This window comes from Pleurotus ostreatus (genome assembly GCF_014466165.1).
Source record: "Pleurotus ostreatus strain PC9 chromosome Unknown scaffold_3, whole genome shotgun sequence".
NCBI classification, from domain to species: domain Eukaryota; kingdom Fungi; phylum Basidiomycota; class Agaricomycetes; order Agaricales; family Pleurotaceae; genus Pleurotus; species Pleurotus ostreatus.
The window spans coordinates 598,438-618,461 of NW_023503158.1; the positions used below are offsets into that span (position 1 = coordinate 598,438).

Consider the following 20,024-nt stretch of genomic DNA (forward strand, 5'->3'; position numbering starts at 1 on the left):
TATAATAAATGCAATGCGAAATATAGCGACGCCGCGACTACGGAAATCCATTGAGTGTCTATGAGTGGTCGACCATTGATTGCATCGTCTAAATTATTTTCGAGGAACGAAGCTGGGGTTAATGTTGCCATTTAAAGGAAAGAACGAGGCATCGGGAGTGGTGGGTGTCTGTGGTCTCGACGGGGTAGTCGGCGTGGCCAAGCCCGACATGTCATCGTCCAGGAAGTGGATTCGTTGACGATGCAGCTAAAGGGGATCAAAATACACGGTCGTGGCATCATTTCGTACTGCGCACCTGGGGTAGCTTAGGTATCAGGGCAAAGATAAGTGCGGTGATATTGATCGCAAACAACCAAGGGTTGTAATTAGTGTAGTGCGTGGAGATGAGAAATCTACAAGCATTGTCAGCGACTAAATGCGCGTAAGAGAAGTAACGCACAATACTATCGGAACGCTCAGGAGCCATTTCTTGGCCGGAGTGTACTGCGCGCCATCGTCAATTTGCTCCCACATAGTGAGCTCGTCGTAGGCGCCACCGTGAAGGTCGTTTTGAAACGGTATTCCAGTGACCCAGTGAAACATGAGGTACGAGAGCTATTACAGTATATTTAGCGAGGATTTCATTGAAGAATAAACGACATACCGTTAAGTAACATAGATTCACCAGAGTCCAGCTAATTTGCTGCGACATGCCCGGGATAGTGTCGATGACAATCTTTCCAGCGCATATCAGGACTACATGGATCATCCACGCACCTGAATGGCCACACAATAAGACAACTGCTCTACAAATGATTCAGAAAAACGCACCCTTCGCGTTCACCCAGTCTGCATTGATGTTGACATAGGCACTACGGTCGGTGACCTCCTCGAGCGTGCGATCAGTGATAGATTCGACCTTGACTATGCTAGTACTTCGAGCTCGACCGCGAATCATCGTAGAAGACATCTTGCATGCCACAGAAGAAGTTCACAGTGAAAGACATTTGACTGCGGCCGGAAATGTCAGTTGCCAGCAGTAATTACGTAATTGCAGTTTAGGAGCTGCCCCTGACACGAACCTCCAGGTAGATCTTGCGTTCGGGGCAGATGCTATGCTTCGGCACAGACAGCAAGCTTCGGACGAAGCTTTGCAGGTAGGGCGAGTCGAAACTTGGGAATCGGCGAGAACCAAGACGTGGGCGGAAAGCAAGCAGTGCAGCCGGGCCGTACAAACCAATATGATCATTCACTAGATCCCTCGGGATGTGTGGCGTTGCCGTTGCATAAATTTTCTACTACACAATCCACATCATTTCTGGAAGTCATCCGGCAAGAACCAAATCACGAAAGGGAAGCAAAACTGGGCGCTTTGGCTACACGAACGTTCATTTAGTTCCTAACGGTGATGCAGAATGTCCGCAACCGTTGAACTACTGCATGGTTCCATATTCCATGCCAGGTGCGGATATATATCAAGCAATTTATGGAGCTCGAGTCTTCATCGAAGATCAACTTGTAATGTTGCTTCTTTGTGTTTATATACCAACATTTGCTCGTCCACCGCATCTTACTCATGCACGACCTTTAAGGGTGTCTCTGTACTCAATGCCGCTCGGAATTACCAGTTATTCCGCGACCAATGGAGATCGAGGAGTGGGCTGACTTTTCATGAGACGTAGATGCGGCGATTTATCCCTGAACGCGTACCTAGGGCACCTTTTGAGCAAACGCTGAGCTGCTGCAACTGATTGGGATATGGCTGTATGGATACAAAGTAGCGCTGCACTTGGACATAAAACAGAAACCATGAGTGATATGTATCCGACTTGAAGACCATGTCAACAACTTCCCTTCGACCGGACTCAACTACATTTGTTGACGAAGATGGCGCTTATACCGACGTTCACTTGCCCAAAGCCCTGGCATCTTGGCCATGGCCACGTCGGGTCAACCCTCACTATGAAAGCGTCAAACAGCAAGCGTCCGCTTGGTGTGAATCGTTCCAAGCTTTCAATCCTCAAGCACAGGACGCCTTTAACAAGTGTGACTTTAGTAAGCTCTGTATCGAAATATTTGACCGCAACATACTGACATAGTGTGCCCTAGATCTTCTCGCATCCTTGGCGTACCCTAGATTAGATGAAGGTCAGTCAACGAAAATTAACGATAGCGCGATACTCACTAAGGTGACAGCTGGATATCGCGTCTGTTGTGATTTGATGAACCTTTTCTTTTGTATTGACGAACACACGGATTTGGCGACCGCAGAAGGAGCAAGGGCCCAGGTCAATATTGTTATGGATGCAATTCTACATCCGCAGAAACCTAGACCTTCTGGTGAATGGGTCGTAGGGGAAATGGCACGCCAGTGAAGTGTCCCCCCTTACCATTTGTGGTTGCCATATAATATTCAACATACTTTACACAGATTTTGGGCCAATGCTGTACTCGTCGCCACCCCCACAGCCCAGACTCGCTTCGTCAGTAGCTTCCAGAAATATCTTGACGCGGTGGTCCAGCAAGCCGAAGACAGAGTCAAGGGTTCTGTCAGAAGTGTGGAGGATTATTTTAGGGTGCGGCGCGATTCCATTGGCGTTGAACCGTCGTTCGCCATTGGGGAGCTGTATATGAACATACCTCAAGAAGTCATTGACAACCCAGTGATTGCCAAGCTGAGGGTGATCGCCATTGATTTGATTCACATAGCCAACGATATCTACTCCTATAAAGTAGAGTGAGTCCCCAAGCTTTCAAAAGCAAATAAAAAAAACCTAACCTTTCTTGATGATAGATGGGAACGTGGTGATGAAGGTCATAACCTTGTGACAGTAGTCATCCAGCAATTCGGGATGAATATCCAGGATGCGATGGATTATATCGGGAAACTCAACGAGCGCCTTGTTGATCAATTCTTGGAGCAGTGGAACCGTATACCTGTATTTGGCGGCTCCGTGGACGCAGAGATTGGAGATTACTGTAACATGTTGGGAGAATGGGTCCGCGGCAACGATTCGTGGAGCTTCGAGGTGCGGGCTAACCCTTGTTCATGACCGCGTTCTAATCAGAGTCTCCTAAAGAGCGAACGGTATTTCGGGAAAAAAGGACCCGAGATACAGGCCGACCTAATTGTTCGTTTGACCAGGAGTAGAGGAGAGAAGCGCGTCGGCTAAGAATTGGCTGCAGCAGGAAATTACGAATTGAACCACGATATTCGATGAGCAGGGAGTATTCCCCACAGTTTACATACTCAAATATATTGCGTGTCTGGTGTCTCACCCCCATCCAACAACATTCTTCAGCCACCGGGTTTGGGCTTAGTGTGTGCAGCGAACCGTTCTTCACGTCGTGACAAACAAGTGGGGCGGTCCTGGTACGTCTTGTCAAATACAGACGAGGCCTGGAAGATTGACCAGGTGTGCGATGAGTCCATTAATGCACAGCAGATTAAAGTTTGGATGGACCGCATCGGATACAATGGCAAAGGCACTACGGTCGTAGCCTCTTCAAGCGTGCAAATAGTGGTGGATTCGACCTTCATTGCCCCAAACTGTGCACAGGGCGCTTCCATACCTTTGCTACTTCCATATCCGATACCCGCCGCAGGTCAATATGGTTCCGGTACCACAGTAATTTTTGCAGAAGCTTGAAGGATCAGTGATGGCTTTGATTCAACGAACACTGGGTGTTGCATCTCAAATCAGAGCGTATCAGGCCTAGCAAAGGAAGCTCGGGCCCGGGCCTGTCGCCGAGTGGTCGGATTTGAACTCAGCGACGAGATACAGCAGACTGTCCGGTGAGCAAAATGTAGAGGTGACCCACCTCTACTACACATGTGATGATGGTTCCTCGAAATCTGTGCAGTTGTCCAACGACTAGACCGGTATATGTTCACAACGGCACTTCAGCACTTCCAATTTGCATTCTCCGAACGCTGCATGTGTAGTGTCGTTGGCGCTGATCTAGATGGGGGTGGTCTTAGATTCTTAATCGGATATTCCCTACTACATGTGGCTGACTTACCCTACATTATAATGTCCGAGTCGCTGAGCGCGTCCAAGTTGTGAAGTTGCCGGGTCCTAGTAAAGCATCTTGGCAAGGTCCGCAAGTGGCAATAACAGAGGGACGACGGCCATTCTGCGGTCGTCCACACGAATCATCCAAGTGACCCTTCTTTCCCAACTCTTTCGGTGTTGCAAGACTCGTTGCAAGGTGATGTACATCCGAGACACCTAGAACTCTTGCAGCCGAGGTAAACTGTGCACCTACCGAGTATGTCCATGGTCTCTGCTACACAAGAAGGACCGACCCCCGGAAATTATCCAAAAGATATGGCAAGTGGACCTGTGCCCTCGTTGTGGCGTTCGCTTGCAACAGGATTCAGACGAAGGTTGGGGTCCTGAGTATTCTCTCCGCGTTTCAGTGCACCTAGCGTGAGTCGTGGGTTTGTAAATTGTGCTTTGAGATTCTGATTGGTTGCTTTCAAGGTTGTATCAATGTCTATTCACGCCCAGTTCAGTGACAGAGGTCGTAGAAACAAAACGGGGGTACTGTACCTGCTGGGGCTGGGGCCAGGCTCTGTGCTGTGTTCCAGGGCCACCCTTGGGTGGTATCGTATCCTCACTTTTCTTATCGCTTGCTCGTTGGAGAGCCCCCAATGCACTCAGCTGCCGCTATCTATCGCGCGCGTTTCCGGGCTCAATAAAACGAGTGAGAGATTTATTCTGTCTTTGGCCGTCCTCACCTGTATATCAGGACTGATTCTAACGATTTTATGTTGCCTAGAGCAGGAAGATGGGAGCCGCTCTCGTTCATGACCAGTCCGACTCAACCACTTTGATTAACGAAGATTCCACTCGCATTGATGTCTACTTGCCCCAAACCCTGGACTCCTGGCCGTGGCCGCGTCGCGTCAACCCGCACTATGCTAGCGTCAAGCAGCAAGCTTCGTTGTGGTGTGAATCTTTCCAGCCTTTCAGTCCCAAAGCACAGAATGCGTTCAACAAGTGCGACTTTGGTAAGCTCCAGTTCCAAAATCTGACCGTGATGCCCTGACATCTCGCACCAGGTCTTCTCGCAGCCTTGGCGTATCCTGACTTGGATAGAGGCTAGTCGACAGTGATATCTAGGCATGGCGACACAAGCTAACAGACGTTGCAGCCGGATATCGTGTCTGCTGCGACATGATGAATCTTTTCTTCTGCATTGACGAGATAACGGATTTATCAACCGCAGACGTGGTAAGATCGCAAGTCGACATCGTCATGGATGCAATTCGGCACCCACATAGACCGAGACCTTCTGGCGAGTGGGTCATCGGGGAAATGGCACGCCAGTAAAGAATTCCTCCCTTCAGTAGCGTATTCTGTGGGACGCTCACCACGGATTTTTAGGTTTTGGGCGAACGCTGCACTCATTGCTAGTCCAACAGCCCAAGCTCGTTTCATTGACAGTTGTCAGACCTATCTCGACGCACTAGTTCAACAAGCCGAAGACAGGGAGAAGGGACATATTAGACTTGTGGAAGACTATTTCACAGTACGACGGGGCTCCATAGGAGCTGCACCTTCAATTACCATCGGCGCATTGTATTTGAACATACCGCAAGAAGCCTTCGACCACCCCGTTATCTCGAAGCTGACGGAAATATGTGTTGACATGATCATCATAGGCAACGACATTTGCTCCTACAAAGTAGAGTAAGCTCTGACCGTGAGCAGCTTAGTCGACGTCTAACCGGCGCATATGTCAGATGGGAGCGTGGGGATGAAGGCCATAACCTTGTCACAGTGATTATGCAGCAATTCCGGACGGATGTCCAACACGCGATGCATCATATAGCGAATTTGCACGACCGTCTATTCAACCGATTTCTCGAGCATTGGCGCCGTATTCCATTATTTGGCGGGCCAGTAGACTCAGAGATACGAACATACTGCAACATGTTGGCAAATTGGGTTCGCGCAAATGACAGCTGGAGTTTCGAGGTGTGGTCCATTCCCTCTCCATTAACATAGTTCCTAATACCTCCAAAAAGAGCGAACGTTATTTTGGTACCAGAGGTCCCAAAGTACAGACTACCCGACTGGTCTATTTATCGGGGAGCAAGCGTGAGGCACGTCTAGTGAGTGACAATGCTGTAGCGCCTCGCCGTGATAAATAGATACTTTGATCATGGTCGGACCGGCCTTGTGCAAAGGATGGATTTCAAAGCCAACATATCTATTGCTCTGAGGGCGGGCCGTCGACTGCTCTCCTATTGCCCCTGTTGGGTTCAATTTGCCTTGAGCTTCTCACAGTGAATTATTCACGGCATGGTATATATCTATGTTGACATCTTAGTTTTCCGTTTCCTTTATCTGCCCACCTCACACGTCTATCACATCAGGCTCAAACTGCTAACGATGACACCAGCTTTTGGTGAGTTCGGGCCGTTGTAACGTCAGGTGGAGATCGCAGTGGACTTCAAAATGTCAAAGCTTTAACAGCCGGTAGTGCACCCTTTATAATCCGCAAGACCGTTTGGTTCCCAAAAATTTATCTCACATGTGTCGGGCTATTGCTGTACATGGTTGAAACTACTGAACCGATCTGGAACCCGGCCGCCGGGTTCGATGCCCCTTGACCTTTGCTAAATGAAGATTACATGAACTACTGTCTACATCAGTTGTGCATCATCAAATTTTATTTATACACTACCTTCTACCTTGAGTACTGGTATATTTTCCACTCCGAGCTCGACTCAGTTCGGATAGCAGGTCAATCAAATCGGTGGTTGTTCCCGCTTCCTCTCAACCTCGGCCTTACTTGCCAGTGAATAGATAATATGTACCCGCTCGAGGGATAACAGCAGCCTCAACTTTGGGAGACTTCGGCCATTCGACATACCCCCCTGCCATGCCCCCTGCTGTCTTGCGAACCACGCTCGTAAGCCGTGGTCAATAGAATACAAGTTCCCGCTTTGATCGTGCCAAGAAGCTATAGTTCATTCGGGAATCCCGTTCCCCGGGGAGATGGGTTTTCAACGTGCACCGGCGGCAAACGTGCACCGGCGGCAAATTCGAACATTCAGGGATGTCCCTTGTGCAGTCAGGGGGGGCATACAGCACCAATTAATAGCATGGCTGGCTTACTTCTCGGATTGGGTAGCTAAACAGGAGACAACGCCGCGGGTTGAGTGTGGGTCAAACCACCCATACGTGCATCCGGGAGAGGCTGAACCATACGAACTTCTTGTCCGGGCATCCGCTTTGTGCTGTTGGTACTCTGCCTACATAAGGGCTGATTCTGTGAGTGTTATGCATCCTACAAGGTCATGGAAGCCACTCCCCTCCAGTCCCACTCGATCACAGCAGTTGACGGGGGCGTTACTGACGAAGGTGTTTCTTGCCTCGACGTTTACTTGCCTAGGACCCTTGACCATTGGCCATGGCCACGTCGCGAAAGTCCTCACCACGCCAGTGTCACGCAGGAAGCCTCCTCGTGGTGTGAGTCGTTCCAGGCTTTCAGTCCCGAAGCACAGGAGGCCTTTAATAAGTGCAACTTCAGTATGCTCCAGGTCCAAACTCTTGGTCGCGACGTACTAACATATAGCAATCCTCTAGATCTCCTTGCATCCTTGGTATACCCTGCGTTGGACAGAGGTTAGTCGAGAGCCAATAACAACGCGTCACGCAAACAAGCTCATCCGTATTGCAGCCGGGTATCGAGTCGGTTGCGATGTGATGAACTTCTTCTTTTGTATTGATGAACACACGGATCCCTCAACCGCAGATGTCGCTAGGTCGCAGGTTAATATCATAATGGACGCAATTCGAAACCCTCATAAACCTAGACCTGCCGGTGAGTGGGTCATAGGAGAGATGGCCCGCCAGTAAAGTGTTCCACCTTGCCATTTACCGTATGTCACTCAACATAGTTTCCGCAGGTGTTGGGCGAGTGCTATCCTCATAGCTACTCCAACAGCTCAGACTCGCTTCGTTGATAGCTGCCAGATATATCTTGACGCCGTGATCCAGGAAGCCGACGACAGAGCAAAGGGACGCATCAGGAGTCTGGACGACTATTTTGAAATACGGCGAGCCACCGTCGGTGTTGAGCCATCCTTTGCCGTCGGAGAGTTGTACTTGAACATACCGCAAGAAGTCATCGATCAGCCAATCATTTCGAGGTTGAAGGCGATAGCCGTTGACCTGATCACCATTGCCAATGACATATACTCCTACAAAGTAGAGTAAGCCCTGCGACTCTAGAACGTAATGATGACATCTCACCATAAAGACAGGTGGGAACGCGGAGAAGACAGTCATAACCTAGTCACAGTGGTTATCCAACAATTCCGGCTGACTATCCAGGGTGCAATGGATTACATCGGGGATCTAAACGCTCGCCTCGTTGATGAATTCCTGGAGAAGTGGAATCACATACCTGTATTCGACGGACCTGTGGACACAGATATCAGAGCGTACTGTGTCATGCTCGCGGAATGGGTTCGTGGTAACGACTCGTGGAGCTTTGAGGTGTGAACCGTTGCCCGTTCATCTATACATTTTCTAATTCCCTGCAGGGCGGGCGGTATTTCGGGGACAAAGGACGTGAAATACAGACCACGCGACTTGTTCGTTTGACTGGAATTAGAGGAGAGAAGAAGATCAGCACTAGCTGCCGTGGGTAGTTGAGATGTGAATAACGAATGATCCCAAATATAGTATGCGATGCATTACATCCCGATCCCTAATAATGCCCCCGTCAATCTATCAACAACGTTCTCCGGCTCTTGTCTTGCCATTTCGATCGTACTGAGAAGCTTCTTGATCCCAACATGCATCTTCGACGACGTATCCTCATCCGCAAATCCAGCTTGGCGCAACTTGCCTAGGGCCTGATGTTGTTCATTGCTCGACTGGAACAGTTGAAGTTCCTCGAGCACGTGAGCCAGCGCCGACAGTCGCGATATCGGCGGTACGTATAAGTCTGCGGTAAATATGTCGAAAAGGTCGAGTTCGTTGAGGAGAGCTCGTTTCGATGTCGTCGCGATAACAAGCAGACGACGGCCCTAGACCACGTATTAGTTCCGCAGCTAAGAGTTAAGCTACTTCAACATACCTTAGGCGGTCGTTTGGCACATAACACCGAGAGCGCTTGAAGCGCGGCGTTGGAGTAACGTGGACCGATTGGGGCGTAGTCTATGCCACATGTTTAGCAACATCAACACGAGAAGAACATAATACTCACCAAGCAGCCGCTCAATATTATCTACAACGATGACACTCAGAGGACTCTTGTAGCTGTCGCCGAACACCTTTGTTATCGCAGCAACCTTTTGGCTCTCTCCAAAGCCAACCATTGCGTCTGGCGATATAAGCTTGATGAAGGGGAATTCGGACCTTTGCGCGATGCATGCAGCCAATGCGGTTTTCCCAGACCCGGTAGGGCCGTGCAAGAGAATGCTCGCGAACGTACTAGTCGAGCTTCGGACCTGCTCAACGAACAGATGCCCGGAATGGAGAATCTCCTAGAGTGCATATACATACTGTCAGTAGTATTCATAGGAAGGTAAGGCCACTGACGTCGATAGTCGGATCGAAATGGATAATTCCATTCTGGATGACCTGCTCCAGTTCCTCTTCTGAGACACCGAATGCTGGGTGAACCTCCTCAAGAGCAGCAAGGAAATCCTGTCGTTTCACACGAAGGTTCTCGACGTCATCCGAAATCCCTGCCATCGTACCAACCTGCATTGAACAAGGGTCAATCGCTTCTCATCGACGATGTACGGTTGATGTTACCTTAACGTGGCGCTGGAATGCGAAACTCGTCGCGCTCTTGATCAGACCACTTATTTCAGCACCAGAGAAATTCTTTGTCATCGCGGCCAGCTCGTCCAGGTTCACGTCTGTGTCCATTACGCCATTGCGACGCATCTGATTGGTGTGGATCATGAGGATCTGCCGACGACCGTGCTCGTCAGGGAGTGATATTTCCATGTGTACTTCTAGACGACCAGGGCGAAGGAGGGCCTCGTCGATCATGTCCTTTCGGTTCGTCATACCAATGATGAGGATGTTGTTGAGCTGATCCACCCCGTCCATCTAGCGGCCATGTTAATAAAATTGAACCGGTGCCTGTAAGCGACTATTGTACCTTCGAAAGCAGCTGGTTGACCACCGTGTCTCCAACGCCAGTGCCGTTGTTCGTTGAACCACGCTGCTTGAATATAGCATCCAGTTCATCGAATATGATTATGTGGAGTCCGCTCTCGTCCCCCTTCTCTTTCGACTAATGATGAAATAGAAAAATGTCACCATACAGGAAGACGAGAACCATGTATTCGTACCTCCTTCTCTGCGTCGGCAAATAGCTTCCGGATGTTCTCTTCTGACGCACCGACGTACTTGCTGAGGATTTCGGGCCCATTGACGATCTTGGGCTCGCGTGCATTGAGCATTTTGCCGATTTGCCTTGCTATCAAGGTCTTCCCCGTACCAGGAGGGCCGTGGAGCAGAAGACCTAAAGCTCCATGAGAATAGTGTATGAATAGCAAAGGATGTATATACCTTTAACATGAGTGATTCCCAACTTCTCAACAAGGGCCGGAGGGAAAACTCTCGACGCGAAAGCGCGACGGAAGATCTCGGCGAACTCGGTGTCCAAGCCTCCAATCCCCATGTCCTCGAATTTAAAATTGGGAGCCAGGATGGCGTTCGGGGGAGCTCTGTAATAATGCAGAATTATGTGAGATGTCTGTACCTCGAAGAAGGGGATAATCGTCACTTCTTCGCGCTAGACTTGATTTTGATAGCGCTATCCCCGGCCTTCATGACCGTAACGTCGGTCTTGTCCATAAGTATCCCTGCATCTAGGTTTCTCCGTTGGTTCGACGAAGGTATCCCTTTCCGCTGTTCGTCTGCTAGCTCTACCGTTGAGATCGCTTTGACGACACACTTCAGGTTTTGGCCGTGGTACTCGAACACAAATATCTCATCTATGGCAAATACGATATCGTTGAACGCGCGAAGAAAGTTCTTGGCCATTTCGTCCGCGGAGAACGTTTCGGCGATTTCGTGCCCTCGACGCATAAAGCCCATTTCAAGGTCGATGGATTGCAAGTAAGAGGGTGCGAGTGGGTGTGGTGAGGGAGGTAGGGGTTCAACGGTGATGAAGTCGCCCACAGAGAGACCCATCCATTGTCTTTGGAGGGCAGACGCGCCAATGAAGCCTGGCTTCAGCATTCCAGTATCATCGTGTCTAGGACGGAGAATGAGCAAATTTAGACGATCAGAATCATTGAATCTAACCTGACTGTGATCGGAAACTGTCCTTTAACAAGGACATGCTGCCCTTGCGAAAAGTCGGAAGGATACACCACCAAGCAGTTGGTCAGTGCCAGTACATCGCTGGGGCAAGATTTCACTTCGAACTGGGAGCTGTAACGCCCGTTGTGTTAGTTAATTGAAGTAAGGCTAAAGTGTCACTTACTTTCCTCCTTGTCTTGATACCGGCGGTCCTCCTGAAGGTGGTCGACGATCAATTCCCCGTCTCTCGAACAAGGCTCCAGAGGGGTCGTTATACCCACTCATCGCGGCACTTCCTTGAGTAGATCGCGATGGTGATTGTCTCATACCTGAACGCGGGCCTGAAGGTAGAGAGTTGTCGAGTCCACGATCAGGAATGCGGTTGTACTGTTGTGGCGGGGGAGGAGGATTGTTGGAACGGCCGAAGAAGCTCATGGTCGATGGACGATGCTGCGAGAATCAACGATTATAAGGACTGTGATGTTTCGCGTGTTCTGTCCTCGTGTCGTGTCGTGTTGTTTCGTGGAGGAAGATAGACAAGTATTGTGACTGGCTGTGCAACCGCGCATTACTCAAGCGCCCAAGGTCAAGATCCATAAACCCATTTGGGAGTCACTAGCGATTTATTACGCATCCAGTGAATAGGCCTCCCCTCCTGTTGATTTCTCGTCTAGAGTATCTAGAATATACATACTAAGTACGCGATAAAATCTATAGAATATCTCTAGAATGCCCCCCTTCGAGAGCTAATCTAGGGACCCGGGGCGACCGCCTTATACTCAATCAACCGCAGGCTGACGGAGAGAAGATGAGTCTGCTTCTCTGCCATACATGGACTAGAGCAACTCACAGGTTCCGCAGTAGCATCATAATCGTCACCTTTCCTACGGCTGGAACGTACATCGAGGCCTGGAATCGCTCCTTGATTAGCAGTGATTCTAACCTGGGAAGTATCATTCGTACTTTGTCTCGGACCCCTTCTTGGAAGTTCTTCTCTGCACTAACGTTCACGCAGATACATCCGTCTTTAAGTGATGAAGTAGGGACCTTGTAACCCTCACTTGGAACGGCAGATATCACTACGTCGGATTGTGATAGACATTGTTCCAAAGTCAGTGTCGTGGGATGTGCGACATGGTGGGGGTGATAACGCCGGGCAGCAGCAGATTCAGAAGTGGTAGGGCGCTTGGTGTATTCCTGCAAAGAAACAATGATTATGACAAAGGTCAGGATGTTTGCTCGTTCTGCTCACTTGAATGGAATCAATGTCGACAGAGAAGACTCGGGCACCGTCATTGGCCAAGAGGGCTGCGAGTGGACGTCCGACAACTTCTGATCTATAGTTCACTGTCAGGAAAACATAGTAACATGAAGCAAACTATAGATAAAACCTATTGATTACGGTGATGGTCTTTCCGTATGCGCGGTCTCCGTATGGGAGAATTTTGTTGTACACCCCGACGTGCTCCAGGCATTTCACGATGGCGAGGGGTGTACATGGCAATATTGACTTGACGGTCCCCGGAGGAGGTATTTCAGTATTCACTTCGACGCCTACCGGCAGTGTTGAAGAGGCTTGGTTCAGTGACTGAGGCTGGATAAATCGGATGCTACGCGACTTCAGCAATGGAAGAGCCTTCGTCGTAACGGCACTGACTTATGGTAGAGGTTGTAATGAAATTTGAAGTTGAGACCTTCAACATCCTTAAAGGGAGATACGATCTTTTGAGAGTATTAGCTTTGGCAGTGGCACAGGGCACTAATCTTCCGGCCCACCTGCTGGAGATAGTGGTCCTACAATTCATAGTTTTCAACGACGCTGTAAACGAGATCAAGGGGTGCCACAGACCTGCTGGACCCCAAAGATAGGATAGTAAACCTGTAAGTAAACAAAGGACATAAGATCGCGATGACATTCCTGCCAGGGGACGCGAATGTACCATGATTCCATCAATACTGTCGTCTTCGTTCGCTTCGATGATCGCCTCTTCCACGCCCTCCCCTTCTCCCTTCTTTATACCTTCTTCCCGATCTTCATCTTCAGCAGCTCCGGTCTTCTTCAGAATGAATTCCACGCCCAGTCGTTCGCATTGCTTCCTCGTGAACTCGGCATAAAATTTACTCGGAGCTGAAGAGGTGGCTAGGATGCCGACGAGTTTCGGTTTGCGGCCTAGTTTTTCTAGCGAGGCTTGTACTTCTGCTTGAAACGTGGCTGCTATTGGATCGCCCTTTATGAGAAGGCCTTTGCGTGGCTGGTGCTCAGATGCCATTGAGTCGTTTCGCTCAAGTCTAGAGGCCTAGGGGCTGATGAAGAGAATCAAATGATATCGATAGGGGCTTCGCGTCTCGAGCACGCAGCCTTGCTTAGTCTGTACACAGGGAGTCACTGATTTCAGCCCTCAAAACTTCAAGATCATTTCTACGACGCAGATACCTACATTCATATTGTTCGCGGTAAAATTACAGAAGGGGACGAATAAATGGAAAGAAGGGGAGTAAAGGCCTATTTAAGTGCGACGCCGACCCCGTTCGACATTATGATCCCCGTTGATTTTGGGCACGGGTGGTATTACAGGTTCATTCATCGACGCGTCGTCGCCATCACCACCAGCGTCTGGGGCCGGCTCTTCAGAATCGTTATCTTCGTCCTCCATGAGCTCCGCTGCACGCTAATCCCAACGATAACGATAAGCGAACGAATAGAACAGACAAGTAACAACGAACCTTCATCGCTTCAGCTTCATTCGAGTAATGTCTACCTCTTGCTCGGACGAATGCTGCATGTTTCGCAGCGGCTGAAATTCGTGTTATCGTCGTAATCAGTGTAGATAGACGATTCATAACTTACTTTCTTCATCCATTTCCTCGTCCTCTCCTACTTCCTCACCCGTCTCCCCGTCTCCATGAATAGCCCTTATCTGCGACCTAGCCTCGCTGGGGAGGTTGAAGCTTGTGCTTCGACTGGAAGTAGCACTGCTAGATCGCCCTGATTGTCGGCCACCGGCACTGGATATAGATGTACGACGAGACGATGGTCCCGAATTACCTCCAGAAGCGGTGTCCCCAAATAGCGCTGAAGAGCCGAATGCATTCGTAGGTGAAGACGGTGTAGGTTCTGCGGCCGGCGTGCTATTCAGTTCGAACCCTGGGATATCTGATAGTCTGCGTCAGTCTGCGCTCATGTTATATACTCCGAGAAGCTTGTGCTTACCTCCTTCAACAGTATCTAGCTCTGCATTGTATCGTACATAGGGCGTCTTGGGCTCCGTAATCTTCATTAAACTATCTTTCTGTATTTCCGTCAAGGCCAGATTCTCCTCGTCCCATTGCAAACTACTGGAGGGGAATAAGATAACAAGTGCATCTAACCTGAAATTTACTCACTGGCCAACGCTTCCGGGGACTGGAGGGGCATTCTTCAGGATCCCTTTGGGCTTTGGATTTGAGGCTGAGCGAGGCAACGGGGGAGGATGGATACGATCCGGACTTTGGGTAATGTCATTTGACATTGTCTAGTATTATAGGATTATACGATTGGGTGATCAAATTCAAAGACGAGGACCAAGTGGTTGTAATCGGATCCGTGGAGTCGTTGGCAAGGTTGCTGCAACGGGACGCAGCCCCTGAGTAGGGTTGTGCGGCCGCGTGCCCAGGCAACAGGGGGAATAGGAGCTTCAAGTTTACCAGGTAAGGTTGGCAGACTGCGGTGGCACCTGCATCGATGGAGAGGCACTTTAAAAGAGATGCCTTCGGGTTATTGGTAGGAGTATATACTCTATAATGCCTTGTTTGACAAGAAAGGTCCAGTGAGACATGGGCAGATATAGGGACCAAATAGGAGCAGCACGTGCACGCGCTCAATTGACTGTTGGTGTAGCCTAATTCCCTCCTCTCGCCTTGAACACTCTCCCTCCTCGGCGTCGCCACCGTCGGCGTTGAAGTCGGAGTGTACTGGGTGCGATGCAGCTGCTGCACTGGTCAAATCTCCAGCCCAAAGGGCCCGATAATCTCGCTGTCATCAGGTTCAACCAACCCATTGTCGTCCAATCTCTCAGAATTTATCCAAAGCACGCGACACCGTTCCAGAAATGCCCTGGAGTCTTCGCGTATGTCCCCTAAGACGGTCGTTGTCGACTCATCTCAATCACCTACCCAGTGAGACCGAGCCTGATGCCTTCTTTGTCGACGTTTACCTCAACGCCGTGCCAGACCCACAGTCCGGGGAGAAATGGTCCCCGAATATCCTGGGTCTCACTAGGATTGCGTACACAGGAGGGATGCTTGATTTTCCTATAGCTTGGAGCACCCCCGTGAGTACTCGGACACCGATGAAGTCGTAATATACTAAACCTTGAGCGCAGTGCATGACGCGCTTGGTGATTTTGAAGGGCTCGTTTGCAACGCTTGGAATAGCCATCTACGGCGCAACGCTAGCTAAATCTGGAGTGTTGGAAGAGTACAAGCCCACACCCCTGCCAGAAATAGAGAAACGTCCACTACACCCTTCCTTGGACCCCTCCGCCAACTCTGATCCTACCATGCTAGCGCAGTCGTTGCTCGCGCTCATACCCGATGGGGGCCCATTCCCGCGACCTACAGTTCCCATGGTACTGCGCCTTATGTTTTGCCTCAAAGCGCCAGACGAGGATTGGGAGACGCCAGGATTCCCGTTTGTCTTTACGGACTTGGAGGGTTTGATTCGTCCTCAGCGGCGACAGGCAGTAAAGCGAGAAGAAGATGAGGAGGATCCTGTTTTGTTGTCCGATGACGATGACGATGACCAGGTCGATGTACAAGTGGGCGTAGAGTTGCTGCAACAGGTCGCACTGGCAACAACTCGGCCTGCATCCGACGATACACCATACGACAAGTTCTCCCAGCTAGCAGCACGCATCATGACTGCAATCGAGAATGATAGACAGAATCACCCGCAAGTAAGATTTGAGCTTGACCTCCTTTTCCATTAACTAACCAATCATCTAGGAGGTGGCTATTCAATTTGCGCAGATCTTGGCCAATAGTGCATCACAACATGCCGATATGGCGCGCACTTTGATCGTAAGTTAATCCCATCAACGAAGAGGCGAGTCACTGATTTCGTATGACATCAAGGAACACATTTCGCTACCTGTATTCTTCTCTACCATTGAACTGTTGACGGATGGCGTCCTATCTTGCTTACGCGATGCAGCAGCAAACCCGGATATTGCCCACGCGTTGAGTACGCCTGGTTTCATCAACCTATTGCGCAACATACTCGGCCTACCGAGTCTCACCGATCGCCGCGGTACCACTGACAACGCCAGAGATATGCATGTAGAAGACGGCAGGATTGATAACGATGACACAGTGAAACGAGAATCCCGTTCAACCTCACCACTCTCTCCAATATCTCCGATATCGACATCTCATACAGCTACCTCTTCGTCCACATACCCCACGACTACGCATAACGAAGACCTAGAAATCAACGTGCCTACGATACCTCCGGTGACGGCCAGTGAACAGCAGCGAAAAGTCGCTTCGGAGCTTCTCCAATTGCTCTACATGCAGTCCTTAGTAAACGATGTGCTGTGTAACACAAGGGCGCATTTTAACATGTGCGCGGAGACTATGTGGCGGTCGTTGGGAAGCAGAGAGGCGGTCGTTGGCGCGTGGATAGAGAGCATGATAGGAGGACCCGCCACACTAGGAGAACAGGAGCACTCTTCTGCGGCGGAAAGGCTCAAGGGAAGCCCCGTCGTTCCTGGGATTCATAGCGAATCTTGGGCAAAGGCCTTGCGTCTTTTCAAGAGCGACGTTCGAAGTCGGTTGGAAGAAATGCTTCTCCAGTGGGACGGTAGTGGTGAAGCGAGAGAGGTAGATGAAGAATATACTGAAGGAAGGATAGGTCATGCTGAATTCATTGCATTCGTGCGAGCATATATTGGCGTGGGGTCCGTTGTAGGTGTATTTGCCTGGGCAGATAGCTGCCCAGAATCTGCCTGTCGGGAACGCGCCCTCGGAATCATTCACCTCTGGCAGAATGTCGAAGGCTACCGCGAGGTCAGTCAACAGCTATTCCTCCGTATACTATTTACCATTATTGTGGCCTTTAGATCGTCAAGCATTTCCTGCTACTTCCGCAGATCGTTACGAGATTGGAGTACAATGTTTCCCGCCACGAGGTACCTCGTTCGGCAGGCACGCTCGCCGAGAAGATCCTCGTATCGACGGTCTCGGAGCCCAGCATCCTCTCGTCCTATAGCGCTGTCCCGAGGAACGTGCTGAAACTTGGGGATGGCGACGACGACGGGAGCAGAGAAGGTTCCGCGCAGGGCCAGCTATTCACTTATATCCCATCCAACACCCTGCTGGAAATGCGCAAAATGGCGTGGGTCGCGCATGATGGGATACCTGGGGCTTTAGATGAGCTGAGGTACTTTGCGGAGGAACGGCGGGAATGGGAGACGAACGCGACGAGTGGTCTGCCACCCCGCCAGGAGGAAGGAAGCGGGGAAGAGAAGAAAGACGAACCCACCGACTCTTCTTCTCGTCGACCACTTTCACTTCGACGGCTTCGGACGCTACGGGTCGCCATATCTGTCGTTATGCAAGAGCTAGCGGTTGTTCAGAAGGGACGGATCAATCGGCCCTCTGATGGCTTAGAGGAACAACAAATATTCGAAGGACTGTGGCAAGAAGATGGTTTCGGTCTTTTCTCTATCCTTGTAGATCTAGTTGACACTATTGCCGAGGACCTGGCAGATCAGCTCCAAATCGCCGTTGCCAATACCTTCAGTAGTGTTTCGCCTCCACTTTCGTCTCCAGCTGTTCTCGAGCAACTCTTGTCAGGAAGCCGCGACGCATTGACACTCATCCTAACTTTGATGCGCTTGGGGTTTCCACCTTCGTTGACGATAAGAACCATCCGCGCGATCGCCGATCCTGTCATAGACACCTACGTATCTTGCGACTTGGCGCTAACCAATTACCAGACCAGCGCAGGGAACGGCGGACTAGAAGGCTCCTGGTGGGCGATCTCCGACAAGGCGGGCGATGGGGCTACTGCCGGCGCCAGTATATACGATGTGGCATCGCGCTTGGTGTCGATATGCACGGAAGTCCTGCATATGCTGTGCGACGCTGTTACTGCTTCCGGTCAGGAAGGATCGGTGATAGTGATGAAATCGTTGCTGCGGGCGGGGGAGATGTATGCACGGGGCTGGAGGAGGCGGGATCCAGCAACTAGTCTGGCACAGGTGTGTCGTCTCGTTGACGAGGTCATACCGTCCCCAGACCCCGGAGCGCAATCCGACGAAATTGACATGAAGGAAGAGAATGGCACTAGAGCCGAATCGCCGGCTAGACAGGAACAGAAGGGACATCGATGGAGTCAAACAGTTCTTACCCAAACCCTTCCGGACTTTCAGGCGTTCATTAGATTGCTAGATGTTGATAACCGAATGCAATTGACCAGGAGACTAGTCGCGGTCGATAACGACGTTATTGGTATCGGGCCCTGGTTGGTGATGGAAGATCTGCGATTCACGACGTCCTTGCTGCAAACTTGCAAACTCCGCGACGATCCGGCGAAGTCCCAGGGCAAGGCGCATGAAGCTCTCTGCCTTCAGCGTGCTGATCAGATCGTGCAGTATCTCCATTCCCTGGCTACTACAACCTCGCCTTCGTGGCTGCAACAGTGGCTGTCCGAGTCATCAGAAGTCACACAAACCCTGAAGCAGTTCCTCGACCTACTTATAGAGGGACATGCCTTCTCGCCTCCGTGCCTACTATTCTCAGAATGGCTACAAGGCCACATCAAGAATATAGGCGGCCTAAACACTAAAGGCCTTCACTTATGCATGCGCCTCCGCGACATCCAGAGTAAGCCGTCTGTATCTCTAGATAGTCGGCCGTTACTGTCCATTCTTCAAGAGTGGAACTCGACATTGCATTTGGATATTTTGCGGCGAGAATTGGGCCACACCCTCATGGCGTATGCTTTCCCAGAGGCAACTCTGGAACACATTTCCCTCGAAACCTCTGAATCCATATTATCAATACTGGAGTGGATGATCGAGCAGAATGAGCCGAAGCTGCTCGCGCTCACCGGCGTAACGAATACTCAATATATCAGGCTTTGTGACCGAATGTATCAACTGCTACCCTACAGTAGAGCAGACACTCTACACGATGTTCGCTCGCGGTTCTACGTCGAAGAACCATCCAACGGTGTACTTAGCGAGCCAAAGCAATTGCTTTCGTCTCCAGTGCTTTCCATCAACGACATCCAGGAGGCCTTGCAGCCTATGCGGCTCGAGACTCCACAGACTCCTACTCGGCGTACACCAGATGTTCTCGGTTCCATAGTTTCACCCCCAGCGGCTCTTCTACGTTCCCCCGCGGCCACTGGGCTAACCAAAACCTATTCCAACAATGACTTTCGACAACTTCGTGTTACACCAACCGCAAGACAGAACACGAGCAGACTACCAAGCATGCACGTCGACGTGGGTATACTCCGCACGGTCGATTGACCTTGTTGACGCCCTGCCTCGCGCACCACCTGGTGCCGCTTTGGCTTATCGATATAGGAGTTCGAAACATCACCACTGATGATGCCAACTGCGATAGCTGGGGGATTACCGAACTTGAATTTGAGCGCTTTCGAATGAAGGCGAACAGCTCAACCAATAATTTAGCCCCATGCATACCATTTTCCATAAATATACGGGCTGCAGTACCCATGCTTTTCTTCATATGAGTCGT

General features: G+C 50.4%; 8 protein-coding genes across 8 annotated transcripts; 4 read left to right on the forward strand and 4 right to left on the reverse strand.

The window, feature by feature from the left end:
* Positions 1-93: 93 nt before the first annotated feature.
* Positions 94-949, reverse strand: PC9H_004643 (uncharacterized protein; the record flags this gene model as incomplete). Its single annotated transcript, XM_036774226.1, has 5 exons — positions 94-246; positions 296-392; positions 440-594; positions 644-756; positions 811-949. 5 exons carry the CDS (start codon positions 947-949, stop codon positions 94-96), a joined length of 657 nt encoding a protein of 218 aa, XP_036632728.1.
* An 868-nt stretch (positions 950-1,817) lies between these two features.
* Positions 1,818-3,152, forward strand: PC9H_004644 (uncharacterized protein; the record flags this gene model as incomplete). The annotated part of the gene is made up of 6 exons (XM_036774227.1): positions 1,818-2,034; positions 2,089-2,127; positions 2,176-2,350; positions 2,411-2,716; positions 2,774-3,008; positions 3,060-3,152. 6 exons carry the CDS (start codon positions 1,818-1,820, stop codon positions 3,150-3,152), a joined length of 1,065 nt encoding a protein of 354 aa, XP_036632729.1.
* Positions 3,153-4,773: 1,621 nt separating this feature from the next.
* PC9H_004645 (uncharacterized protein) lies at positions 4,774-5,996 on the forward strand (the record flags this gene model as incomplete). Its single annotated transcript, XM_036774228.1, has 4 exons — positions 4,774-4,996; positions 5,140-5,314; positions 5,373-5,678; positions 5,732-5,996. 4 exons carry the CDS (start codon positions 4,774-4,776, stop codon positions 5,994-5,996), a joined length of 969 nt encoding a protein of 322 aa, XP_036632730.1.
* Positions 5,997-7,781: 1,785 nt separating this feature from the next.
* Positions 7,782-8,653, forward strand: PC9H_004646 (uncharacterized protein; the record flags this gene model as incomplete). The annotated part of the gene is made up of 4 exons (XM_036774229.1): positions 7,782-7,852; positions 7,907-8,212; positions 8,264-8,498; positions 8,546-8,653. 4 exons carry the CDS (start codon positions 7,782-7,784, stop codon positions 8,651-8,653), a joined length of 720 nt encoding a protein of 239 aa, XP_036632731.1.
* Positions 8,654-8,698: 45 nt separating this feature from the next.
* SEC18 (transport between ER and Golgi ATPase protein) lies at positions 8,699-11,708 on the reverse strand (the record flags this gene model as incomplete). The annotated part of the gene is made up of 11 exons (XM_036774230.1): positions 8,699-9,034; positions 9,085-9,164; positions 9,214-9,493; positions 9,549-9,713; positions 9,768-10,070; positions 10,123-10,257; positions 10,316-10,488; positions 10,536-10,693; positions 10,753-11,226; positions 11,277-11,405; positions 11,458-11,708. The coding sequence occupies 11 exons, from the start codon at positions 11,706-11,708 to the stop codon at positions 8,699-8,701; spliced, it is 2,484 nt and encodes an 827-aa protein (XP_036632732.1).
* Positions 11,709-12,024: 316 nt separating this feature from the next.
* On the reverse strand, positions 12,025-13,543 carry PC9H_004648 (uncharacterized protein; the record flags this gene model as incomplete). Its single annotated transcript, XM_036774231.1, has 9 exons — positions 12,025-12,067; positions 12,124-12,182; positions 12,237-12,470; positions 12,526-12,610; positions 12,665-12,883; positions 12,931-12,995; positions 13,050-13,067; positions 13,123-13,152; positions 13,214-13,543. 9 exons carry the CDS (start codon positions 13,541-13,543, stop codon positions 12,025-12,027), a joined length of 1,083 nt encoding a protein of 360 aa, XP_036632733.1.
* Positions 13,544-13,780: 237 nt separating this feature from the next.
* Positions 13,781-14,782, reverse strand: PC9H_004649 (uncharacterized protein; the record flags this gene model as incomplete). The annotated part of the gene is made up of 5 exons (XM_036774232.1): positions 13,781-13,942; positions 13,998-14,068; positions 14,122-14,427; positions 14,485-14,609; positions 14,658-14,782. The coding sequence occupies 5 exons, from the start codon at positions 14,780-14,782 to the stop codon at positions 13,781-13,783; spliced, it is 789 nt and encodes a 262-aa protein (XP_036632734.1).
* A 451-nt stretch (positions 14,783-15,233) lies between these two features.
* Positions 15,234-19,792, forward strand: PC9H_004650 (uncharacterized protein; the record flags this gene model as incomplete). The annotated part of the gene is made up of 6 exons (XM_036774233.1): positions 15,234-15,379; positions 15,430-15,583; positions 15,635-16,207; positions 16,257-16,331; positions 16,386-17,318; positions 17,372-19,792. 6 exons carry the CDS (start codon positions 15,234-15,236, stop codon positions 19,790-19,792), a joined length of 4,302 nt encoding a protein of 1,433 aa, XP_036632735.1.
* Positions 19,793-20,024: the final 232 nt, after the last annotated feature.